The sequence below is a fragment of the Rhamphochromis sp. 'chilingali' genome, assembly GCF_963969265.1.
Source record: "Rhamphochromis sp. 'chilingali' genome assembly, chromosome: 10".
In the NCBI taxonomy this organism is placed as follows: Eukaryota; Metazoa; Chordata; class Actinopteri; order Cichliformes; family Cichlidae; genus Rhamphochromis; species Rhamphochromis sp. 'chilingali'.
Genome location: NC_137937.1, coordinates 21,833,280 through 21,854,865, shown reverse-complemented (window position 1 = coordinate 21,854,865; position 21,586 = coordinate 21,833,280). Strand labels below are relative to the sequence as shown.

The 21,586-nt window shown below is 40.6% G+C and overlaps 1 protein-coding gene across 3 annotated transcripts; it reads right to left on the bottom strand.

The window, feature by feature from the left end:
* Nucleotides 1-1,558: 1,558 nt before the first annotated feature.
* Nucleotides 1,559-19,693, bottom strand: LOC308403701 (ubiquitin-associated protein 2-like). 3 transcript variants are annotated; one of them, XM_080893360.1, is made up of 29 exons: nucleotides 19,570-19,693; nucleotides 17,603-17,740; nucleotides 17,300-17,377; nucleotides 17,060-17,170; nucleotides 16,752-16,908; nucleotides 16,519-16,596; nucleotides 13,997-14,060; nucleotides 13,681-13,769; nucleotides 13,470-13,522; nucleotides 13,226-13,290; nucleotides 12,818-13,049; nucleotides 12,481-12,724; nucleotides 12,190-12,327; nucleotides 11,835-11,971; nucleotides 10,897-11,129; nucleotides 10,192-10,429; nucleotides 10,033-10,072; nucleotides 9,633-9,759; nucleotides 9,364-9,436; nucleotides 9,035-9,254; nucleotides 8,733-8,824; nucleotides 8,340-8,390; nucleotides 8,075-8,153; nucleotides 7,457-7,651; nucleotides 7,190-7,360; nucleotides 6,513-6,617; nucleotides 5,929-6,002; nucleotides 4,957-5,148; nucleotides 1,559-2,407 (listed from the first exon to the last, which is right to left on the bottom strand). In XM_080893360.1, exons 2-29 carry the CDS (start codon nucleotides 17,696-17,698, stop codon nucleotides 2,312-2,314), a joined length of 3,528 nt encoding a protein of 1,175 aa, XP_080749486.1. In that variant the 5' UTR covers nucleotides 17,699-17,740; nucleotides 19,570-19,693; the 3' UTR covers nucleotides 1,559-2,311. The 3 variants fall into 3 exon arrangements, with proteins under 3 accessions (XP_080749486.1, XP_080749487.1, XP_080749488.1); XM_080893361.1 differs by having other exon boundaries at nucleotides 8,340-8,387; XM_080893362.1 differs by having other exon boundaries at nucleotides 9,379-9,436.
* Between the last annotated feature and the right edge of the window lie 1,893 nt (nucleotides 19,694-21,586).

Below are 21,586 nucleotides of genomic sequence, written 5' to 3'. Positions count from 1 at the left end.
CAAAACGGTCAATGTGACCCTTGTCAGTGGTTTTCACCAGCACACTCAGTCTGAATATTTTGATTTTCATAAGAGGATTTATTTGATATGTTCCTGTAACAGTGATCCACTCAGTCTGGGCTCCTGGGTCAAAAGTCTGTGTATGGCATGGAATTAATACCCACATAGGGCAGTTATATACTGCCACCAGGTGGTGACTGATAAGTTACACACAATTGCAGTTGAACTCATCACCATTTCTAACCATGCCTTCGCCTCTACACAAACAGAATTAAACTTCCTCACTTTGATTTTTTTCATATGCTATACATTTCAAACATCACTCAAAAAAAGGTTCAGAACCGTTGCTGGGACTAACCTTGATTTATCAGTTTGAAAATGAAATGTCTCATAAAACTATGAGGGCCTCAAGTGACATCATAGCTCACCTTTAAAAATATCTCGTTCTCTTTACGTGATGGTACTGTGCTGAACGTGCACAAGACTAACAAAGTCACCGTGCATCAATGCACCGTGCCGCACAAATTCAGCCACTTGAAATAAAAGGCCCTGTCATAGAACAAGGATGAGATTAATACACTTTTAAACGTGCATCAGTTTAGCTTTCATTAACATCACAAACTTGGTATTTTATGGGAAAAGGAAAAAAAAAAAAAAGAGTGCTATGATGGATTCACTGTGATCAGAGCCACCTGTGTCTTGCTCAAGCTGGGCCACCATATGGCCAACTGGCTTAAAAGACTATTGCAGAGAACAGTTACACTGACCAGATTACAGAAAATGCTAAACCTGCGTGTCAGGGACCTACTCTGCTCTGAATCTCATGCGAGTTTAGAAATGGAAAGAAAATATTTTTTCTCGGACTTGAACTGAGGATGCTTTTATCATTTAACATTGTAGCATACAAGTATAAATTAGATCAAAATAGGACAGCAGTAGTTCTGGTACTTAGAACTGAACCACAGCAGATGGCTCTGGAGGTTCAATTTGGCCCGGATTTTACACCTCATGCCTTCTTAATGGAATCTAATTTATCTGAGCTTGGGACAGCCTGAGAGTTTCTGTCTTAGTCTTGAATCAGAGTCTAATTACTACACCATGGAGCCATCTTCATTAACAGTCATTCACTGTCAGTGGGTGGCACAAAGAACAAGAGCAGATTATTTAACAATAGTGATCAAATATGCCCAGCTGGGGAAAATATGCATTCTCCACATAGAAAGCCTCCAGTCTGCAGGGGGATTGACACCCTGGAGCTTCTCACTGTGAGGCAACAGTGCACACCACTGTGCTGCCAAAAATGACCAGTTTATCACTAGTAACTTTTGTGTTTTAAGGCCTTTTTGTACTCTCACGTTAAAAAATATTTAGCCGTTTGCCTACACATTTGTTCATGATTTATGTAGTGAAATAGACATTCATCCGAAACAAATAAATCCCAGTAAATACAAGTAAATATGTTAAAACACTGAAAATGAGTCTGAAGACATGGGTCAGTCAAGGAAAACCCACTTGATTAACTTGTGTAAATGTACATACATATAAAACAAGGAGTCAGTTACCAACTGCTCAGAACTTTATTTCGAGAAAATGAGGGTTAAAATTAAATAAAAATATAAAATTTAAATGGGCAGGTCTTTCTTTAAAGAAAGTGACCCCGGGAGAGTAGGCAGCTCTCCAGAGGAGAGGGAGAGAAGAAAGAGGGAAAAGACAGGAAGCTACAAAATGAAGCTCAGAGGGACGAGCCCAGCCATTCAGGAAGTCATGTATAAAAAGAAAAAAAAAGAGGAGACAGATGCAGTTAGTTATTATAAACCCCACCCCCATCTGAAGTGTCCTCAAATGCAATCAGTGCTATAGCTCTCTCCTTTTCCTTTTTCTGGTTTCTTCCAGGAAGTTTTGGGTCGTTTTTCTTCTTCACTCACTCTCTCACTAACATCTCATTTTGTCTCAATGTAACATCTTTTCCTGCAGTTTTGAAAAAAGTAAACAAAAAGTCCTTCAAAAATAAAATGCAGCAACCACATTTCATGTTCTACTATTACATATACAGTATATATATATATATATTTATATATAAATACATAAATATCTTACATGTACAACCAATTTTGAAAAAGGGGGGGGGAAGAGAGAACCCAAAAGACTTAAGAGGACTTGGAGGTGGGGGGAGCAGGGCAACGAAACCCATGGTTGCTCATTGTGAGGGTAGTGTGTTTGTTTTTCTGTTTTAGCTTTACACACGCAGCCTTTCAGGGAGACGAGGAGAAAAAACAAAACAAAAAAAACAAAAAACATATGGAAGCATTCCTCAGTTTGTCCAGTATGCAGAGCTGCTATAGCTGGACTTGCTGCCTTGGGTTTTCTGCTGCATGCTGCTGGACTGACTGCGCTGACCAGGGCCGCCCTATGAAGAAAAAGAAGTCCATTCAGTGGATGTGTTTAATTTGTGTCATTTCAAAGTGCTTATATTATTCATTTTAGTCAGCCCTATTCTACTGAACTTATCACACAAGAGGGTGTAGATTCTAAATATACAACAACAGTGGAGAAAACCAGGAATTATCAAGGAGAACTTTTCAGTGATGATGGATAGTGACAGGCCAAATAAAATCCTTAAAACTGCAGGAACGATTCTGTCTCTCGATGCGCACAAAGCATTCGACAGGGTTTCCAGGCAATACTTGGCCCATACACTTGAAAGAGTCAAATTTGGGCCAAACTTAATTAAGTGGATACAGATTCTTTACTCCAACCCAATGGCGGCTGTACGGGTAAATGGAACAATATCAGCCAGATTTCCACTGGAACGTGGGTGTAGACAAGGTTGCCCACTGTCGCCCCTGCTGTTCGATATAAGTATTGAGCCTCTGGCGCAGCTGATTAGAGATGAACATGAAATTCAGGGCCTTACAATTACTGGAGAACAGCATAAATTGTCCATCTATGCAGACGATGTACTTTTATACATTTCAAATCCTGCAGTCAGTGTACCTCATTTAAAAGAAATTATTAGTACATACGGTTACCTCTCTGGTTACAAAGTTAATATTGACAAAACATTGGCAATGGATATAGGAGGAAACATTTCATCTGGCTTTAAATGGCCAAAGGAAGGTATCAAGTATTTAGGAATTCAAATTCCTCACTTATTATCAGACTTGTTTAAAAGTAAATTATGTAAATTATGTCCTGTCTCTGTCTTTCTTGGGTCGGATCGAGAGTATACGTATGAATGTATTGCCAAGACTTCTATACCTTTTTCAAATGCTGCCTATAAACATTCCCAACTCTACATTTGATAATTTAGATAAACTTTTTTCCAAATTTATATGGCAAGGCAAACGCTCAAGGATCAAGTTCCAAACATTAAAACTGTCAAAACTGCAGGGGGGGACTGGCTGTTCCAAATCTGAAATATTATTTCTGGGCAGCTCAGATGAGACCCCTGACTGTATGGGTGCGGGATCTGTCTGAAACTCAGTGGCTAAACATTGAGAAGACAATATGCGAAAGACCATTGAAATCCCTGTTTTTTTTCTAACATTTCAATTAAAAATGTGCATATGGGGGAATGGACGAGGGTCACTAAAGATTTGGCGTAGAATCAAACAATCATTCGGTCTTCCAAAAGAAATTTCAATTTTATCAAGCCTCTCCTCCCTGCAGGGTTTTTCTCCTATTGTGGAAGACTGGCTTCAGAGCATGGTCACATAACGGGCTTCGTAAACTTGAGCTCATTTGAACAATTGAGGTCAGTTTCGGCTTCCTTCTTCTGACTTTTTCAGATTTCTGCAGCTAAGAAGTTTTTTGACAAAACATAAAGAATGGAGGCAAGTTTTGGAGCCCTCACCCACTGAGGAAATATTTCTAAAAATATTTCAAAGTAATTCCTCCGCAAAATTAATCAGCAATTTCTATAACGCATTTATGAGTTTCAGTACAAGTGCAACTTTGGATATTAAGGCAAGGTGGGAAGCTGAGACTGGCACTCAAATCTCAGAGGACGCCTGGGAAGAGGTGTTCGGTGAAGCCCATCTCGTGACTAACTCTGGGCTGTGGAGAGAATTCAAATGGAAGGTGGTCATGAGATATTTTAGAACCCCAGAGATAATGGCCAAAATGAAGCCTACAAATCCTGATACCTGCTGGCGAAATTGTGGTACTCATTTAGGAACCTATATCACAGATGCCCAAAAATCTGCTCATTTTGGAATGACATATTTAGAGTTCTCAATACAGTTTTCCAACAACCACTAACAAAGACCAACAGTTAGCCATTTTAGGAGTATTACCAAATGGTTTTGCAGGAAACAATAAAAAGTATCTCTTAAGAATCTTGCTTACAGCATCACTAAAGTGTATTACTATTAAATGGCTGAATCTTGACCCACCTTCATATAATATGTGGATTGATAAAGAGAAATTTACCAGATGGAGGAAATAACCTATGCTCTGCGGATTCAGAGAGAATTGTTTACTGAGCGTTGGCGACCCATACATGCTTTACTGTTTCAATAATTTAGCATAGGTCTGTTTCGTTTCGTTCATTTATGGCTATTAAGATTGTCACATATTTGTTTTTGTTTTTTTTTTGGGGGGGGGGGTTTGCTTCCCAGTTTTGTGTTGTGTTTCCCAATTGCAGTTCTTATTGTAATCTGTATTTCTGCACTGCGGTTCCAGTAACTGTCTTACTCGTGAACATTGCAATGTTGTAAATTATAATAAAAACTGAGTTTAAAAAAACAACAACAACAAACTGCAGTAACACAGGTGCAGAATTTAATCAGATGTACACATTGAGTACTTTTCTTATTTGATTAGCACAAAAAATATTTAGTAAGGGTACAGCAGCCTTTTTAATAGACAATAAACCAAAAGCAAAACTAAACTATACTAAAACCTCGAAGTTTAATGTATGAAAATATTTTTTTCCCACTGGTTGTGGAGGGTTACCTGTCCGTCCTGTGTGAGGTGATGGTGCAGCAGCTGGGAGTGGGGCTGTTGGTGAGGAGGCAGAATGTGCAGGAAAGGTGCAGGGGCGTAGCCAGGCGCACCACCAGGGTTCAGGGGCCCCGTTCCTCCTAGTGCTGAAGGCAGGCTGAAGGGAGGTGGTGTCCCTGTGTGGAAGCCCTGCTTGTCAAATGACTACCACAAAAAAAAAAGAAAAAAAAAAAAAAAAAGAACAAAAACAAAAAACGAGGACAAAAGATTCATTTATGTCTGGCAAAAACAATCTAATCCATAATCTTTCCATTTAATATTCTTCTGAAATTAAACAGTTCTTCATCCGAGCTTTATTTTAAAAAATTTGACATTCAAACTGAAATGCTCACATTTCTACATTTTCATTTGACAAGCAGAATCATTTAAAGAGGATCTAACTGAGCTTGATTATGGTAATATATGTAGCCAAAGTTTGTACTAACCAGATGCGTATATGGACTAAGGCATCAACTAAGTCAAAAGTTGAAAGTTCAAGCTGCTCTGTATGTAAAGTCGCATGCAAACTCACAAACATAAGCTATGAGCAGTCACACGTTGTTAGCATGTGGCTGTTAGTGAGTTCTTCAATGAGTGAGGAAGCTAAAGAACACTACAGGGGAACCGTATCAAAGAGTTCAAGACAACAAACCTAACGAGACATTTTAATCAATTTCACCAAGCCAATGGAGCTAACAAAGTGAAAGCTATGCAGAACTCTGAGCCAACCACAAGCCAGCAGCCTCGGTATGAGCAAAGGATAAAAACAGTCATGTAGTGGGCTTTAAAATAGGGTGGAGAGTGGATGAACTGGTATTTTTACCAGTTAACTTTGCACCACACATTTAAATGATTAAACCTCTTAAAAAACGTCATACAAAACACATTGTTTTAAATATATACAAACAGATCATGCTTAGACATGTGGACCACACACACACACACCTGTGTTTTGCTGTAGATTGAACCTCCCATGTCAGGTACTCCACCACTAGTACCTGAACCTGACAATCCTGGTGCTGGAAAGAAATGAAAGAGGGGGAGAAGGAAAAAGAGGAAAAGACAATGTTGGGATTTCAGAGGGAAAGGAGGACAAAAACAGAAAAAGCAACAACAAATCAGTGGGAATGCATAAAAACAAAACAAAAACAAAAACCAAAAAAAAAAAAAAACCAAAAAAAAAAAAAACAGCAGCTGTGTCATTTCAATGCTGATAAGCTTATCTTCTAAACTAAATGCCAGTTTCCACTGTTAGTAGGACACAGGCCAGCCAGGAGGAAGAAGCATAGTAAGTGAGGAGGAGCAGGGGCATGTTTCTCACTTCTGTGCCGCCCTTTAGCATGTACCCAGCCATTTGCACATGAAAGTAAAATCACATGCTTGCATATACACACCTTTCTCCAGGACACTCTCGACTGTAGAATCATCTGCAATTGTGAGTACACCCGTTTTTCCTCCTTGAAAAACGCCCACTAACTGTGTGTGTGTTTGTGTGTTGTTAGAGTGTGCACCATGTGTCGTGCATGTACCTTTCCCTGGACCGCTGCCTGCTGACTTGGCCTGTGACTGGGCAGTGCTTCCATACCCTGCCTTACTGTATTCCCCACTGTGGGCTTGAGACAGGTCATCAAAGGCTGAAGGGGGAGGAGGAAGAGTATAGAAGAACAGAGGAGGCAGAGCAAAGCAGAGGGGGGAGGGAGAGAGGATGAGGAGCAGATTTTGTGAAGGAGGAGGATGGGAAGGAAAAAGAGGGGGGAGGGGGCAGGAGAGAGAGAGAGGCAGTAAGGTAACCTGACTGAAATGGCAGCTGTCTATACTGAGCTGTGTCCAACTTTAGCAGGGGGTTTGAGCTATGCATGCAGCACAAGCAGAAAAAACAAACAAAAACAAAACAGGCCCAACTCTACACGCACATGCAGCATGTGGTGTACATGTGTAAAGGTTTGGAAATTCAGTTCACTTTCCCCTCCCACTAGAGACACCTTGATTTAGTCTGACGTCTATTTTTACACTTGAGTCTCAAAATACACAAAAATAACTTTCCAGGAAGCCCACAATAATGCCAGCTTTTAAGCTAATTAAGCTTCATAACTACATTTTGTGTTGCTGAGATATCAGTTTAGTTTACTAATGTATTACAACTACTATTACAATAATAATAGAATTCTAACAAACCAGACAAAACCCTGTTTAGTCCAGGTCTTACCTGTGCCATATGCGTGCTGTCCATAACTTGGCTGATGCTGTTGGTGGTACTGATTGGAGGGGTTGGCCAGGCCCATTGCTGGCTGCTTGGCTGAGGCAGGAGGCACAAAGACAGTGGGGGCATACTGGAAAGCTGAGGGAACTCCAGGCATACCAGCATAATATGGCAGACCTGTGAAATGATGGAGGATGTGCAAATGGTTACTAGTGTAAAACCTTAAAATGACTGACGTCGATGTGATTAAACATGATTTTGTTTTTCCCTTACCAGTGTATCCATAGCCAGGAGGGAGAGGGGGGTTGAGGAAGGCCTGGTTCTGTGTCTGCTGACCCTGGCTCTGACCCTGCCCTTGTGTGCCTGTCTGCTGTGTCTGCTGGGGCTGTGACTGCACCCCAGCTGTAGACAGGGTGGTTGGAGGAGCTGGAGATGAAGAGTCATTCCTGCCAAACTTTGTTGCTTCACCTGAGCAGAATCAGGAGAGACAGAAGAAAGGTAAGACAAAAGTGGAAATGAACCCTAAAGCCTCATTTCTACTCTTATAACAGGTACTCCAGCTTTCCACCGAACACAATTCCCCATCAGTAAAAACAGAGTTCTTAGATGACCACCCTTTAGGCAACAAATACACGAGGCTTTAAGGATATTGTTGGGCTGGTGTTCTTAGGAAATGTCCTTCATTTGCTTCAAGCCATAGCAAAGATTAAAAACACAGCTTAGAAAAAAACTAAGATGCTCACCCCCCTTAAAAAAATAATAAAAAAAAACACCTACAGGCAACAGAAAATTTCAGTTCAACATAATCTATTAAAAAAAAAAAAAAAAGTGCTTAACCAAAGTCATCAAGTCAAAATGATGACGTGCAAGGGAGAATAAAATTTGATCTACCTGAATATGGGTTATTAGCAAGTCCATCTCTACCAGGCATAGCAGTTGTAGCACCAGGGAATGTTACACCATAGTAGTCCTGTCCAGATAGAGGAAAATAATTAATAATTAAAAAGACAAACAGCATTAACCTCCTAGGACCTGGCGTCCACATATGTGGACATCACATTTTGGGTTGTCTAGATCAGATACTCAGATATTTCTCATGTTAAAAAGCAACTAACATTAAGGCATTATTAAAGGTTAAGTTAAGCAACAGACTCACCAAAGGAAGACGCGATTGCAGCATTTGCAAGTCCTCATATCCATATATCTGCTGTTGAAATTAGGACAATGGTTATTTAGCAGATGTTGGAGTCTCTAATAAACATCGCTTATGCCTACAAAGCCTTTTATCTTTACTAGCTGCTAATGAGTGTATTCAGTACATGATCAAAATCTTCCCAAATGACTAAAAACCTCTATAGAATAAAGAGAAAATTCAATCCCTCTGTTCAGTTTCTGCACTTCTAGAAAAACCTGCATTTATTTATTTTTTAAAGAGGACACCCAATTAATCTATCTTTAGGATCCATATTAAGTCTTTCCTTTCCCTTAAAAATTCATGGGATCAAGAGTAACACAAACAAGTAATTATATGATACAGTTAAATAGCTACCGGATATGCAGGGAGCAATCCACCAGGGCCCATGATGTACTGGTTGGCCAGGAGAGGTGGCACTCCTTGGGCCAAGTTGGGAGGAGCTTTACCTGGAGCAAACACCACAAAGGACATGTTATGCACTGAATGAACATAACTATTTATAGATAAGTACAGTCTCAGTTAAGTGTCCAAAACAGCCGGATTAAAATCATAATTCATAGTAAAAAAAAAGAAAAAGAAAAAAAGAATTGAGTATGATATTTCAAAATATTTTAGTTTTAACGTCCATCGTGGTGTTATGGTAGTAAAGATCATACCGGAGGTGGTGGTGAGCAGGGGTGCTGTGCGGCTGCCGGCAGCTGAGAGTGTGGCGTTTGTGCCATTTGGAATTAGTCCAGGTGCTCCAGATGGATGCAGACCATTGGTGGCAGAACTACTGACAACGGGGGGAGCTGAAGGATTGGGATTAACAACCTGGCTGGATGATGGCGAAGTAAAGGCATGGATGTTTCCGCTGCTACTCTCCTCGTTACTCGTCTGAAAGAATAAAAGCAGAGAACGCATTTTCTTTTTGTTTGTTTGTTTGTAAACTCTGGAGCTTAGTTAAAATTTTGGATTAAAATAAAATTATAAAATCCAAACATACTAAGCATCTGTTTACCGTAAGGGAGGAAGTCGTAGAGAGGGTCGACCCAGATGAGTGCGTACTGCTTGTGTGACTACAAAGAGAATAAAGCGAGTCTGTCAGCCTGCTGAAATCTGATAAATCTGCAAAAGCACTTCAAATTGGATGTGTGATCAGGAAGCAGGGAGATTCAGTGAAAAATATGTCCACATTAAATGATTTAGATATGTGCTTGTAAGCATCATCATCTCCAGGCAAAAACATCAAAGTGCAGCCGAGCCGCTCCTTACCTGCTGAACGATGAGATGGATGTTGAGTGGGAAGCTGTAACTGCAGGAGAAGGGATGTGGTGGCCAGGGCTGCTGTCACTTGTCATAATGGGAGACTCAGTTGTCACTGTCCTAGATGATGCTGTGCCTGGTTTAAAATTAGAAAGATTAATCTGGGGCAAAATTTGGTCTATTTGTCTGTTTTTTTTAAGTTACTATATGAGAAGGAAAAGAATTGAACAGAATCAGGGTGAAAAAGAAAATGAGATGGGGTGGCTATAAAAACGGCATTTAGCAAACCACAACTTGCGCTAAGATGCATCTTTCCATTTCCTCCTCAGCATTAAGCAATCAATGTTCATTATACCAGACTTTATTGGCCATGTGAGTGCATTTTTACATTACTGACAATAGTACTTACCGTCTTGTGTGCTCTGTGTCTTCATACCAGTGTAGCCATTCTAAGAGAGAAAACGTTTCAAGACTTGGTTTCATCATTCAGCTTTCAGGCAAATAACATTTAAGTAGTTGCCAAAATCTTTATTCTGTTTGAGACCTGAGAAAAAAGGTTTATACTCACCGTCAGAGGCCCACCAGGAGCAGATGGGATATCTTTGCTCTGTGGGAACCCAAGATGAGGGGGTAGGGACCTCGGGATGCTGCTCTCCACCCGGCTGACTGTGGTTGGGGCTGAAGAGGAGGGTGGCGCAGCAGCACTGGGGAGACCAAGGGAGGGTGTGGGCGTAGCACTAGGTAAGCCCAAAGAGGGTGAAGGGAAGTTGGGGTCCGTTACAGAAGATAAGCTGCTCATGTGTTCACTGTTTAAAGGACAAATAGAGATTTTGTGTTGGGGGAGATATAAAGTAGTATAGGGTCTCCAAAAATAAATAAATAACATTAAATAAATGTAAGCAAAGTTGCAAAGGGTTCCTGATGGAGTCATGAAAAAGCTCAATTTAAAAAAAACAACAACAAAAAACTGGTTCAATTCAACATCAAGAACTTTCTTTGGACAATGAGACTTTTCTGAATCTGAGGTTTAACATTTTTTTAAAACCAAGTTTCCTGAATGTTTTTAGGGCTCTGGGCTACACTGCAAAACAAAAAGAGTTGTGGTCATTTTAGTCTCTGGAATTTAAAGTGTTGCGAATCACCCGGTTTGCCAGTATTATATCCACTAAATGGGGAATTAAAAAAAGCAAAAAAACAAAACAAAACATAAAAAACCCACCACACATAACAAATACCTCACATACACCAACATGCTTGCATGACAAACACATACCTCACAGCTCCTGGCTTAGAGAACAGGCTATTCTGAGGCGGCTGTGTGGGAATAGCAGTAGGAACTGGCATGGCTGGTGGGGCCTGAACAGGCGTGTGTTCCCTGGCCAACTCAGTTGGTACCATATCTGATGTTCCACTGCTAGCCTCAGACCCAAAGTCTAGAGCTCCAAACTGAACATTAAGACCAGACACATCTGCCGATCCCGGCATCTCCACTGCTGACGATGGAATCTAAAGACGACAGAAGGACGAGTAATCAGAACTGATCTAATTTTTGGATTTGGGGTAGGTTTCTGTTCTTTATTACAAAAAAATTGATTGTGAAAACATTTATTTTACCAACATTTTGTCAGTGTTCAATCAGAGTTAAAACAGTCCCATTAAAAAAAAAAAAAAAAAAAAAAAAGTAACTGAAGGTCAGGACAAAATGTGATGCTGATTTGAGCATAAGCACCAGCTGCTGCTCACTCAAGAGCAGATGTAGTAAAAGGTGAACACGACCTCATGCTTGCAGCTTAGCGGTGGCTACTGTCCAAACAGTAACCAGAGAGGTGTGAAAAGTCATTATTTGTAACAACAAAGACACCGAGTTGAAAACAAAGCCAACAAAAGAACATAAATAGCTGAATATTCTGGTCTACTGCTACTTCAAGACTAGCAGATAAACAAGCACCGGGAGGAGTCAAGTACAAGCAGTCTATTCTTTAAAAAAAAGTTTGCATACCTGTGTGTGTAGTAAGGGGAGCATAAGGCTGTGGAAACTACCTCATTAAGTCTGCTCATATAACTGGTTAACTAGCAGACCTGCCTTGTAAACCCCTTAAGAGGAGATAAATTACTGATTTTCGGTTTCTATCTCCTCTTAGAATGAATACAGCTCTTTTGTCATTTCTCGTTTACATTTTCTGCCAGATAAAAAGGTTCAAAGAGGCTTACTTTTGAGGGAGGAGGCGCTCTGCGTCTCTGTGTCTTTATTTGGCGCTGAGGAGGCTCTGTGGTCAAAGGCTCCATGCCTGGCAGCTTCACTCCTGGAGAAGCGCTGTCTCTTACAGGAGGGACAGAGGACTCATGACCTGAATGAGAATAAAAGCACCATGACCATTCACCATGTCATTATAGTCACAACAACAATAGCACGGTATAGCAATAAAGCAACTGACTAACTCGACTTCCTGTTATGTATCTTTTTTGTAGGGGCACTACATATTTTACTGTCTCTCTACTCTATAGGTAGCAACAGCCTACAATCACACTTTTAGTGGTACAGGATAGTTCTATTTTGCAGGCCTACCTGGCGGTGTGGGGGCCTGTGGAGCATGTGCCTGGACAGGGCCCAAAGGCTCTGTGGTGGGAAGGATTGTGGACTGCTGTTGCCGTTGAGCCAGCTGGCTGAGCACCACTGATGGCTCTGGCTGAAGCTTCATCTCCGCTGAAGACAAAGGGAGACAAATATACATTCATTACCATGACTACAATACTGATATTCACCATACCTCTGGGTTTTACTCCCTTCTTTAAAAAATGCTTCCAAACCTAATAACATCTTTGTTTTGGATTCCTAACTACTCTGAGATAAACTTACAGTGTTGGGCAGTAATAGAGCCATTCTCCAGTCTTTGAGCCTTGTTGTCTGCAGAGGGAGAGGGGGCAGGAGCTTGCATTGGAGACTGCCCTTGGTCTTTGGAAATGCTGCTATTGCTGGTGGTGGCCAACATCTGACTGGTTCTTTGACCAAGCCGAGGCCCATTCAGCTGCTCTGATGTCCGGATGTCAGGGGCAGGTGCCTGCTTGGGTGCATTCAGTGACCCAGAACCTAGGACTGAGGACTGACAGGGAGACAGAAGAAAAAGGCGATGAGGATACATCTAAATGTATATTGTATTAAGGTCTATAAATCTATAGAGTATAGTTATGAATACCAGTGCAGCATGTGCGTAGGTGGTACTGCCAGAAGCTGCATGGGCATAGCTGTTGGCTGTGGCATGTGCGTAGCTGTGTGTTGCAGTGCGTCCATTGTGATGTGAATTGGTAAACACCAGGCTTTGGCCTAAATCCTCAGCTGAGGGGCCATCGACTATCGCCCCCAAATCGGAGTCCACAGAACTCCCTACACCCACTCCAGCCTTAGGAAGTATGCCAGCCAGGTCCACACTGGGAACAAGCAGGAAACAGGAGAGCACACAGAAAGTGGAGTGAAGAGTGAAAGTAGAAAGGTTTGGAAGGAGGAAAGAAGGAATAACAGTGTTGATTAAATAAAATGCCATTCTCCAAAATTAAACAATTTCTACGTGTTCTTTCAAGGTGCCAATGACTTATGAAGGGCTTACTTGTTTCCAGGTGTGATGTGATTTGTTGGGGCAGAAGAGGCAGTGAATACTTTGGTCTCAGATAACTGTGTGAAAGATGAAGATATTAGTACAGCATTCCAAAACCTCCCAGAGCCACATCAAGTCACCCTTTAACAACAGGACTTAGTTAGCTAACATCATTAGACAGCAACACTAGACTTTAAGCATAAACGCGCACATTTAAAACGCTGCAATACACTTTCACTGAAAAGCAGTGCCTTACATCTTCATTCCAGTCTTCTGAACTCCAGTCTTCTGGGTTGCCTCCCCATGTCCCTATTTAAAACAGAAGCATAGCCAAATTAGTGTTTTTGTAATTTCTTGTGGCAATCCTGAAATAGTCGAAAACGAGACATTTGCTCAAATGTAGAAAGTGGACACTAAAAAGTATATATTGCAAGAAAAATCAGTGTATGCCTGACTATTTTCTTTACCAGCTTCCTCAGCAGCTTCGTTGCCATCTCCTTCCCATGCCTCCTGGCGAGCTCCAGCGTTAGCAGAGTAGTCAGCAGGATTGAAGGTTCTGGAGGAAAAAAAAGCAGCAGTGTGAAAAAGCAAAACAAACCAAAAAAACAAAAACTGAGCGAATTGAAAGACATCTGTTTTTACTGATAACGGTAGGCAGAACAAATTTTCAATCAAGGAGATTCAGAAACATATTTTTCCACACACACTTGTTTTTAAGATATGTGCTTGTAATCAACATCATCACCTCCTTTTGTAAAACTTTTACATGATGCATATTCTTACCCCATTCCCTGCGAAGAGAACCTGTTACCAACAGCTGCTCTTCCTCTGCCACGAACCCCTGCAACTGAAAATGCAGCAAAACAACCATATGAACAACACAACCAAGTCACTTAAGTCTAAATTCCTCATTAAGCATTTTTAAGAATATCAAGCCTTGGGACAAATGATTGTCAGTGACTTCTCAGCTAAGTTTCCCATTAGTGCATTGGAAAAAAAAATATGATTAGCAATAGATTCACTAAATTTTCATGTCAGGGCATGTGCACACCTCTGCAATCTAAAAACAATTTGTGTGGGGAGTGGTTACAGTGATCCATCATCAACTCAAAACAGGTTGTGGTGTTTCTGTCTGTTGACTTCATTTTAACATTGTAGCTTCATTAAAATTTGTATCTGAATTTAAGAAGACAGGAGTAAGAGTTGTCAGCCATTTTATACACTTTTTAATAAGATATTGAATTGCAGACATGGACAGCTGAAGACAGGTGGCTCTTTTAAATCAACTGCCTATTGGGCATGCATAGTTGCATTGTAAAGTAAATTCTCCTCAGATGAGTCTGTGCGGTCACAACAAACATGCAGACCCTCACACTCACTCATTATGAAATTTACATCACTCGACTCTGAACAAACCCCGGTGGAGTTGCAGATACAGAAAGTATCATCAAGGCTAGGGCTGGGCCATATTATACCGTTCATGGTAATACCGGTATAATGTTAGGCAACGATAGGAAAATGAAATATCGCGATAGAATATGAGTAAAACGCGCATGCGCAGTGCCTTTGTTTTCATACGCACATGGCCGATTGTTGAGTGAAACAAATGAACCAGAATTGGTTTGTAAAAATGGTGCAACTTCAGTGATGTGGAACTGGTTTGGTGTTTGTCCGTCAGATACACGACAAAGCACATTTTTTTGCAGAACATGCAAGCGGCCGTTGTATTTGTCGGACTAAGATGCTCTTAAATCTGGGAGTAATCTGGGTCCTAAACTCCGTACCTTCAGGTCAAACGAACACTGCAGCATCACTGAGAGTTAAAAACTGTCTAAATTCTTTAATAAAACGATCAGCATTGCTGCTTTACCAGGTGTAACTATGAAGTTTAACTTCCAGGCATCCATGAAAACAAAATTTATTACATTTAACGGAGTTAGAAGTTAGCAGGAAGCTAGCGGAAGTTAGCTCGCTAGTTTCGCTAGTTACCCAAGCATGATATTGCATGTTCTGACTGAGAGATTTCTGAAAAAATTCAAACGTACAGCTCTGCTATCACTTCCAACATAAATGAAGACAGGAAACTAAACAGCAGTGGCGTTTGTAGGGTTACTGAAGTTGGGCTAGCTGGTATATAATGATGTGCTACGTGATCGCTAGCGACACAGCTATGTTAGCATGACATAAACAGTGAAGCTGGAGGACGAACACTAACACTTTTCCACTTATAAAAGTTAACGTGCCTGATAGTTAGGGACAAATGCAATCGCATGGCAGGATGCTGTAAACGGACCAAACTTCAGTCAGGAGAACAACTGAGATAATCCATCCACAATACGAGGTTAGTCATTAATATACTGCAACAACATGGGAATAGAGCAGCTGCCAGAGAATTCAACATTAATGAATCAATGGTACAGAAGTGGAGGAAGCAAGAAGAATGAGTTTAATAAAGTTTGATTTATCTGACTGCTTTGTTTCGCTTAATGTGCCTTATAATCCCGTGCACCTTATGGTCCGAAAAATGCGTACTGCACACTGCAGTTTAATGTTGCAAAGCACCTCTTTTTAACTTCAGTGGATATTATACATGGTTATGCTCAGGATATGTCAGCCCATTTCTACTGGAAATGCCTTTTGGTTAAACTTTCAGCAAGGAATTTGCATTTGCATTGTTACATTTTTATAAAGCTTTAATGTACATAAAAACCAGCTTCTTGTTTAAGTGAAAATAAATGGAAGGTTGTCTTTTTGCGCTAGTAATGTTGTGGAGTTGTATTTTGTCTCGCATCAATTATATCGTCAGTTATATCGTTATCGCAAATTTTCAAATATATATCGTGATAAATATTTTTGGCCATATCGCCCTGCTCTAATCAAGGCTGTAGCAGAACTACTAAAAAGCATGAGGAAATGTTTTGACTTAATGCTCTTAAATCAGCTGATAACCATCCACTTACAGTCACCATTTCCTGTAGGCTAAATCATTTATGGCACGTAAATGAGGCTCTGTTGCTGGTGTAGTACTTTCTCTTTCGCTTTATTGTTGCTGGAGGAGGAAATAAACTCCTCGCTGTGCATCTTTGGCCCTGTTCCATTTTTGCATTTTAGTGACTGTATGCATCAAACACCCATTCAAGCAAGCACATGGAATTGGTGGACTTAAATTTTGAAGCAACAGACAAATACGATGCCGGTCACATCAGGGAACATGAACCTGGTAACTACAGTTAGCATTCTTATAATCCAACTCTGCATTTGGATATGTTTAATAAATCTGACATGTGTTACTCTCCAATGCTTACCTCTACCGCGTCCCCTGCGTCCACGGTCTCCTCCTCTCTCACCAGGAGCCACATCAAATCCATTCTCCTCTGACCGACCTGAAATTCAACAAAAAAAAAAAAAAAAGATGAGGAAAGTGAGATGATGGAAAAGTCATAATTAACACTGAGCCAAAATAATGCCATTGTCCTCGATGTGAAAGATTACGTTTTTATCTTATTTATATAAGGCATACGACGTGTCTTTTTCTTACCCTCACGTCCTCGGCTGATGCCTCTGCCCCTTCTGGTGGACCCTCCACGCCCACGACTGGCATCCCTCTCTCCCTTCTTCTCCCTGCTCTCCTTTAACTCTGAAGGTCCTCCTTCTTTCCCAAGGCTGCGCTTCTTTCCTACAGTCTCCCAAGAGGTCTGAGAGTTGAACAGAACATCATGATGGTGCTACAAAATGCATTTGTACTTCTACTTTTGCATCATGATTTAGTCTCTCCCAAAACAGCAATAACGAAATCATATGTAAAAAGCAAGCACAACACATGTTTTGGGAATGGAGCATACTTACTGTGTCAGAGGTGCTCTCCAGCAGGAAATTGATGGCTCTGTTTACATCTTCATTGCAGTCATGAAGGGCTACCATACACTCATCTTGAGTCTTTCCAGTGACCTCAATCAGCTGTGAAAGTCACAGCATAGGAAAAAAAAGAAGAAGAAGAAAACAAACACAGTTAAGTTTTAAATCCAGGAAAATATATCCTGGTGACCCAGAAAATTTCTTTACGCACAAAATATGAACAAACATTACCTGTTTGACTTTGTCTTCAAAATCAGCATCGTTTTTGTCATAAATCACTTGGGCTAAACGAATCTGTTCTGCTGTGGCCTGGCAAACAAACAGAGCTTAATGAGAATCAAGAACTATCACCATCTGAATAGTACATTTAAATGTTTTTAAAAGCATTTGGATCCTTTATATATTTTAATGAAAAGTGGGATAAAATCATTTAAAAGTGAAAAAGTACGTTTAAGACTAAGAGATGCAATATTTTATTGAAGTTAAAAGACTATTTTGCTTAATAACTCTGTATTTACAATGACAACCACCCACCTGTATCTGCTTCTGTTGCTGTGTTGTTTGTGTGGTGGTGGGCAGCGTTTTGTCCCGAGTACCCCGGGCTTGATTGCTGACCAGTGAAGTCATCATATACAGTATATACAAAACAATGTATGTACAAAATAGAAAAATCTGAAAGACAAAGGACACAGAAGCAAAGGTGAAACGAAAGCCAGATGGTACGGCATCATTACCCCTTAGTAAGAAAACAATAATAAATAAATGTGCAGTATATATAATTTGAAACTCAAAGTCAATGATGCACATGAATATTTGGTTCTTGCACTATTGGATGTCTCTATTGCCCGCAACACAGCTGATTATGGTATCCTGAATGAGAGACTTAGAACTTGGGTGGGCATCTCTTTCTTGCTCTGGACCTTTTCAGATGCTTTTGCTAATTTTTGGTCCTTTTCTGCCATCCTAGGGCCCAACTTGTTTCCCTTGTATATGCTGCCACTTGGACAGATCCTAGTTAAACTTGGACTACATCCATATTATGAAGAACAGGATGGCAGCCGATTATCCGTCTATTAATACACAAAAAACTGAAGTTCTTATTCGTGCCCCTTTGGTCCTAAGGTAAGTGAAACTCTTGGACATCTTCAGTTCTCCCAGCTTTCAAATACCTGGGTTTTACGTTTGCTTTACTTGCTTTTGCTTTAACTGTTGTATTTTATTTTGTAATATAAAGCACGTTGTCACTTTTTGCTCTTGAAAATCGCAATGTAAGTAAACTTTCCTTACTTACAATGCTGATACTGTACACTTAATATAAACAGACCGACTCACTAGTATACCATGTAAGACTATAACCCCCATCTGTCGCTCCCTACATCCCCGTTTAAATTTAGCCAGCCCAGAGGGGCCTGTTGGGTGTCAGCTTACAGCCCTGCCTTATTCTCCCACACAAAAACACTCAGTGCACCGCTATATTTTAATACTGGTATTAACATCTTTTATATATATCAAAAAATGTGAATAAAAGATAGGCAACAACAACAGAAATACAGGCTTTTTAAAAAGGCGAAAAACAAAAGCACAAACACTGCCTGAGTAGTATCGAACAAAGCAACTGGCTGTAGCTAATAATACAACCAAGTGACAATTTGTCAGGCAGCGTGGGTTCTTAAATAAAATCCACGGGAAAGGGTTATCTGGCAAAGCATTTGCGTGCGTCGTACATATACAGATAGCAGTGTTTATTTTTGCCTTAATTATACGTATTAAATATCAGAATCACTCTTATTTGTGTGATAAACTCGACAGAAGCATGAACCACAGAGGCTAACGTTTATGTTAGGTCAAACTAGCTCACGATAGCAGCAGCCCGGCTAACTGCTAGTCTTTGTTCTGTGTGCGAGTAACACGCAAATTTCTTCGTTAAACTACCACAAGCCGTGTGTAGAGTATCAGTATCCTAACCTGTCTGCCAATATGTCTATTCTATGTACAGTCCGTCTGGGGTAGCAACCAAAAAATAAACAACCGTGACAAGCGCTGCCATGCTCCCCTTTGTGTAGCCCAACGAGCTAACATTAGTCACTTCATGGGAGATGTGGCTAACGTTAGCAACAAGCTAACAACTGAAACTAAAACGAGCTGCGTGGTTCGTTGACATTTCTAATTGTCCGTGTCCCTTAATATATTTATAGGCACACAATTCAGGGAGAAAAGTTATTAAGATTTGTTTGGGCAGTAATCAGGAGCCAGAGACAGGCGGCATGCCGACTGCCCGGCGTGCGAACGGCCCGTCCGCATACAAAGCAGCACCGCTCAGCACGGATACAACGCAGTTAGTTAGACGACTAATAGCCGAATAAGACGAATAATGTTTTTGAACAGGCCCATCGAGTTCGTTAAAATAAACAAAAAATACACAATAACATACCTGAACTCTCAAAACGACTTAATAATAAAAAAAAATATTCAAACATAACAAATCTGAAGCTTTCGTTTACCTGCTAACACGCTTCGCTCAGCCAGCAGCAGATGCTGTCACGTGACCTACCCCGCCGACACTCGGCGTTGTGAAACCGGCACAGCCAATCAAAACCCGCCATGCAGGTCAGATGGCCAAGCACCACGCCCTTACGTACTCGTTCCTGTGTGTGAGCGCGCTTCAGCCTTATGCGATACCGATACTCTGTACAAAAACTTAATATTGTCTTTCATAATACAATATAGAATTGCATTTTGTAATTGTAATAATAATATAATAATATAGCTTCACAATGATTATAGGACATCAGACTACTTGTTCTCATTGCTTAATGATGCAGAATAATCATATAGAAATAAAAAACCTGAAGTTGTGCGCTATTTGAGCATGTTGCCTGCCTGCAGCACCAAAGGACTCTGTGAGAGACGTCTGTCTTGCCTTAGCCGCACCTGTCCCTGTCCTCTCTTCCTCTTCAGTTCGCCTCAACATAAGCCCATCATATTCTGTGATAGGATTTACTCTGAGGTGTTTGACGAGGTTAGTGGTGTTGCCACAACACCTCACTGTCTTGCCACATGTATCGCAAACCGCGTCTGTTTGTGGAGGTAAAATATGTCCACACATGACTGTTTACGCTCAGCCATTATTGTGAGTGCGCACGCCAGGTGCAGTGTTGCCAACTTAGTGACTTTATCACTATATTTAGCGAGTTTTCAGAGCCCCTTAGCAACTTTTATTCTAAAAAACGACTAGTGACAAATCTGGTGACTTTTTCTGGTGTTATTGGAGACTTATTTATGACAAGCGTGTATCGCTCTTCTCAACAAGCAGTGGGTGCTGCTGTGGGCACCTTGCCCGTGCCAAAGCGCTCACGGGCAGAGGATAGTCCTCCCCCAGCTGCTATCAGGGCAGGAGATGTTCCCACCTATGCGTCCAAACTGCAAATGAATCGCGTATGAGTGAAGCCTCTGCTCCCGCACTGACTGTAACGCAATCAGTTCTTCTTTTACTGTTATGTTGTTTTGTGGATCACAAGGTTTAAAACTACTTAAACACACACACACACACACACACACACACACACACACACACACACACACACACACACACACACACACACAAAGTAACTCCACTAGAGTGCCTATTTCGGGTCACTTTTACCGATCCAAGCGCAGATAAAGGAATAAGGTTGGAATTGTGACATAAAAACAAACAAAACAATAATCGCTAAAAAAAAATTAAGTTGTAATTCTAAATAAATTCTAAATGCATTTAGGACGTTTTTTTTACTCACTTTATGTCTCTTCTTTTTTTCTCTCCTACACCGTGGGTTACAATGATATTAGCATGACCAATTATGCAAATTAGGCGATGACGTTGTTTGACTTCTAGAGACTTTTAGCATAGCCAATAGCAATTTTCCTTACTGAGGAGTTGGCAACACCGGCCAGGGGCTGCGACACATTTATACAGCCGTATTTAGCATAAGATATATGAAAGGCGTAAGAGGAAATAGTTTCTTCCAATTTAGACGATCCGAATGATATATTTTCTTTCCACTGTGTTCCTGTTAATGAAAAACTACAAATTTACCCCAAAGTACTAAAATATCGATATTTTAATATGAGAATCGATTCTAGAACATAAATGATTGGTATCGGAGGAATCGATATTTCAGGATCGATCCGCACATCACTACTTACAACAGGTGGTAGTTCCATCGACTCAATTTTAATGTTTTTTGTTTGTTTGTTTGTTTGTTTTTTTTACCATTTCTATGTGGAAACAGATCGTCTACCTCCATCTCACCCTATCCTTAGTATCCTTCCCTGTCACACTACCTTCTCCATGTCCTCCTTTATTACGTTCATGAATTTTCTCTGTGGTCTGTTTTTTCCTTCTGGCTGGCAGCTCCATATTCAATATCTTCCATACCTCCTCTGCACATGTCCAAAACATCTCTACCTGAGCTGTCCCTTTATAATCTTCTCCATCTTGGTGATGAAAATCTTAACAATTTCCTCTCTGCCCTGTCT

Coding starts and splice junctions, on each gene's coding strand:
- LOC308403701 (XM_080893360.1), bottom strand. CDS start 17,698: ATGATGACTTCACTGGTCAGCAATCAAGCCCGGGGTACTCGGGACAAA. Junction 10,073..10,191: donor CTCCTGGTGGGCCTCTGACG/GTGAGTATAAAC, acceptor TTTCTCTCTTAG/AATGGCTACACTGGTATGAA. Junction 7,361..7,456: donor TCCTGGCTATGGATACACTG/GTAAGGGAAAAA, acceptor ATCATTTCACAG/GTCTGCCATATTATGCTGGT.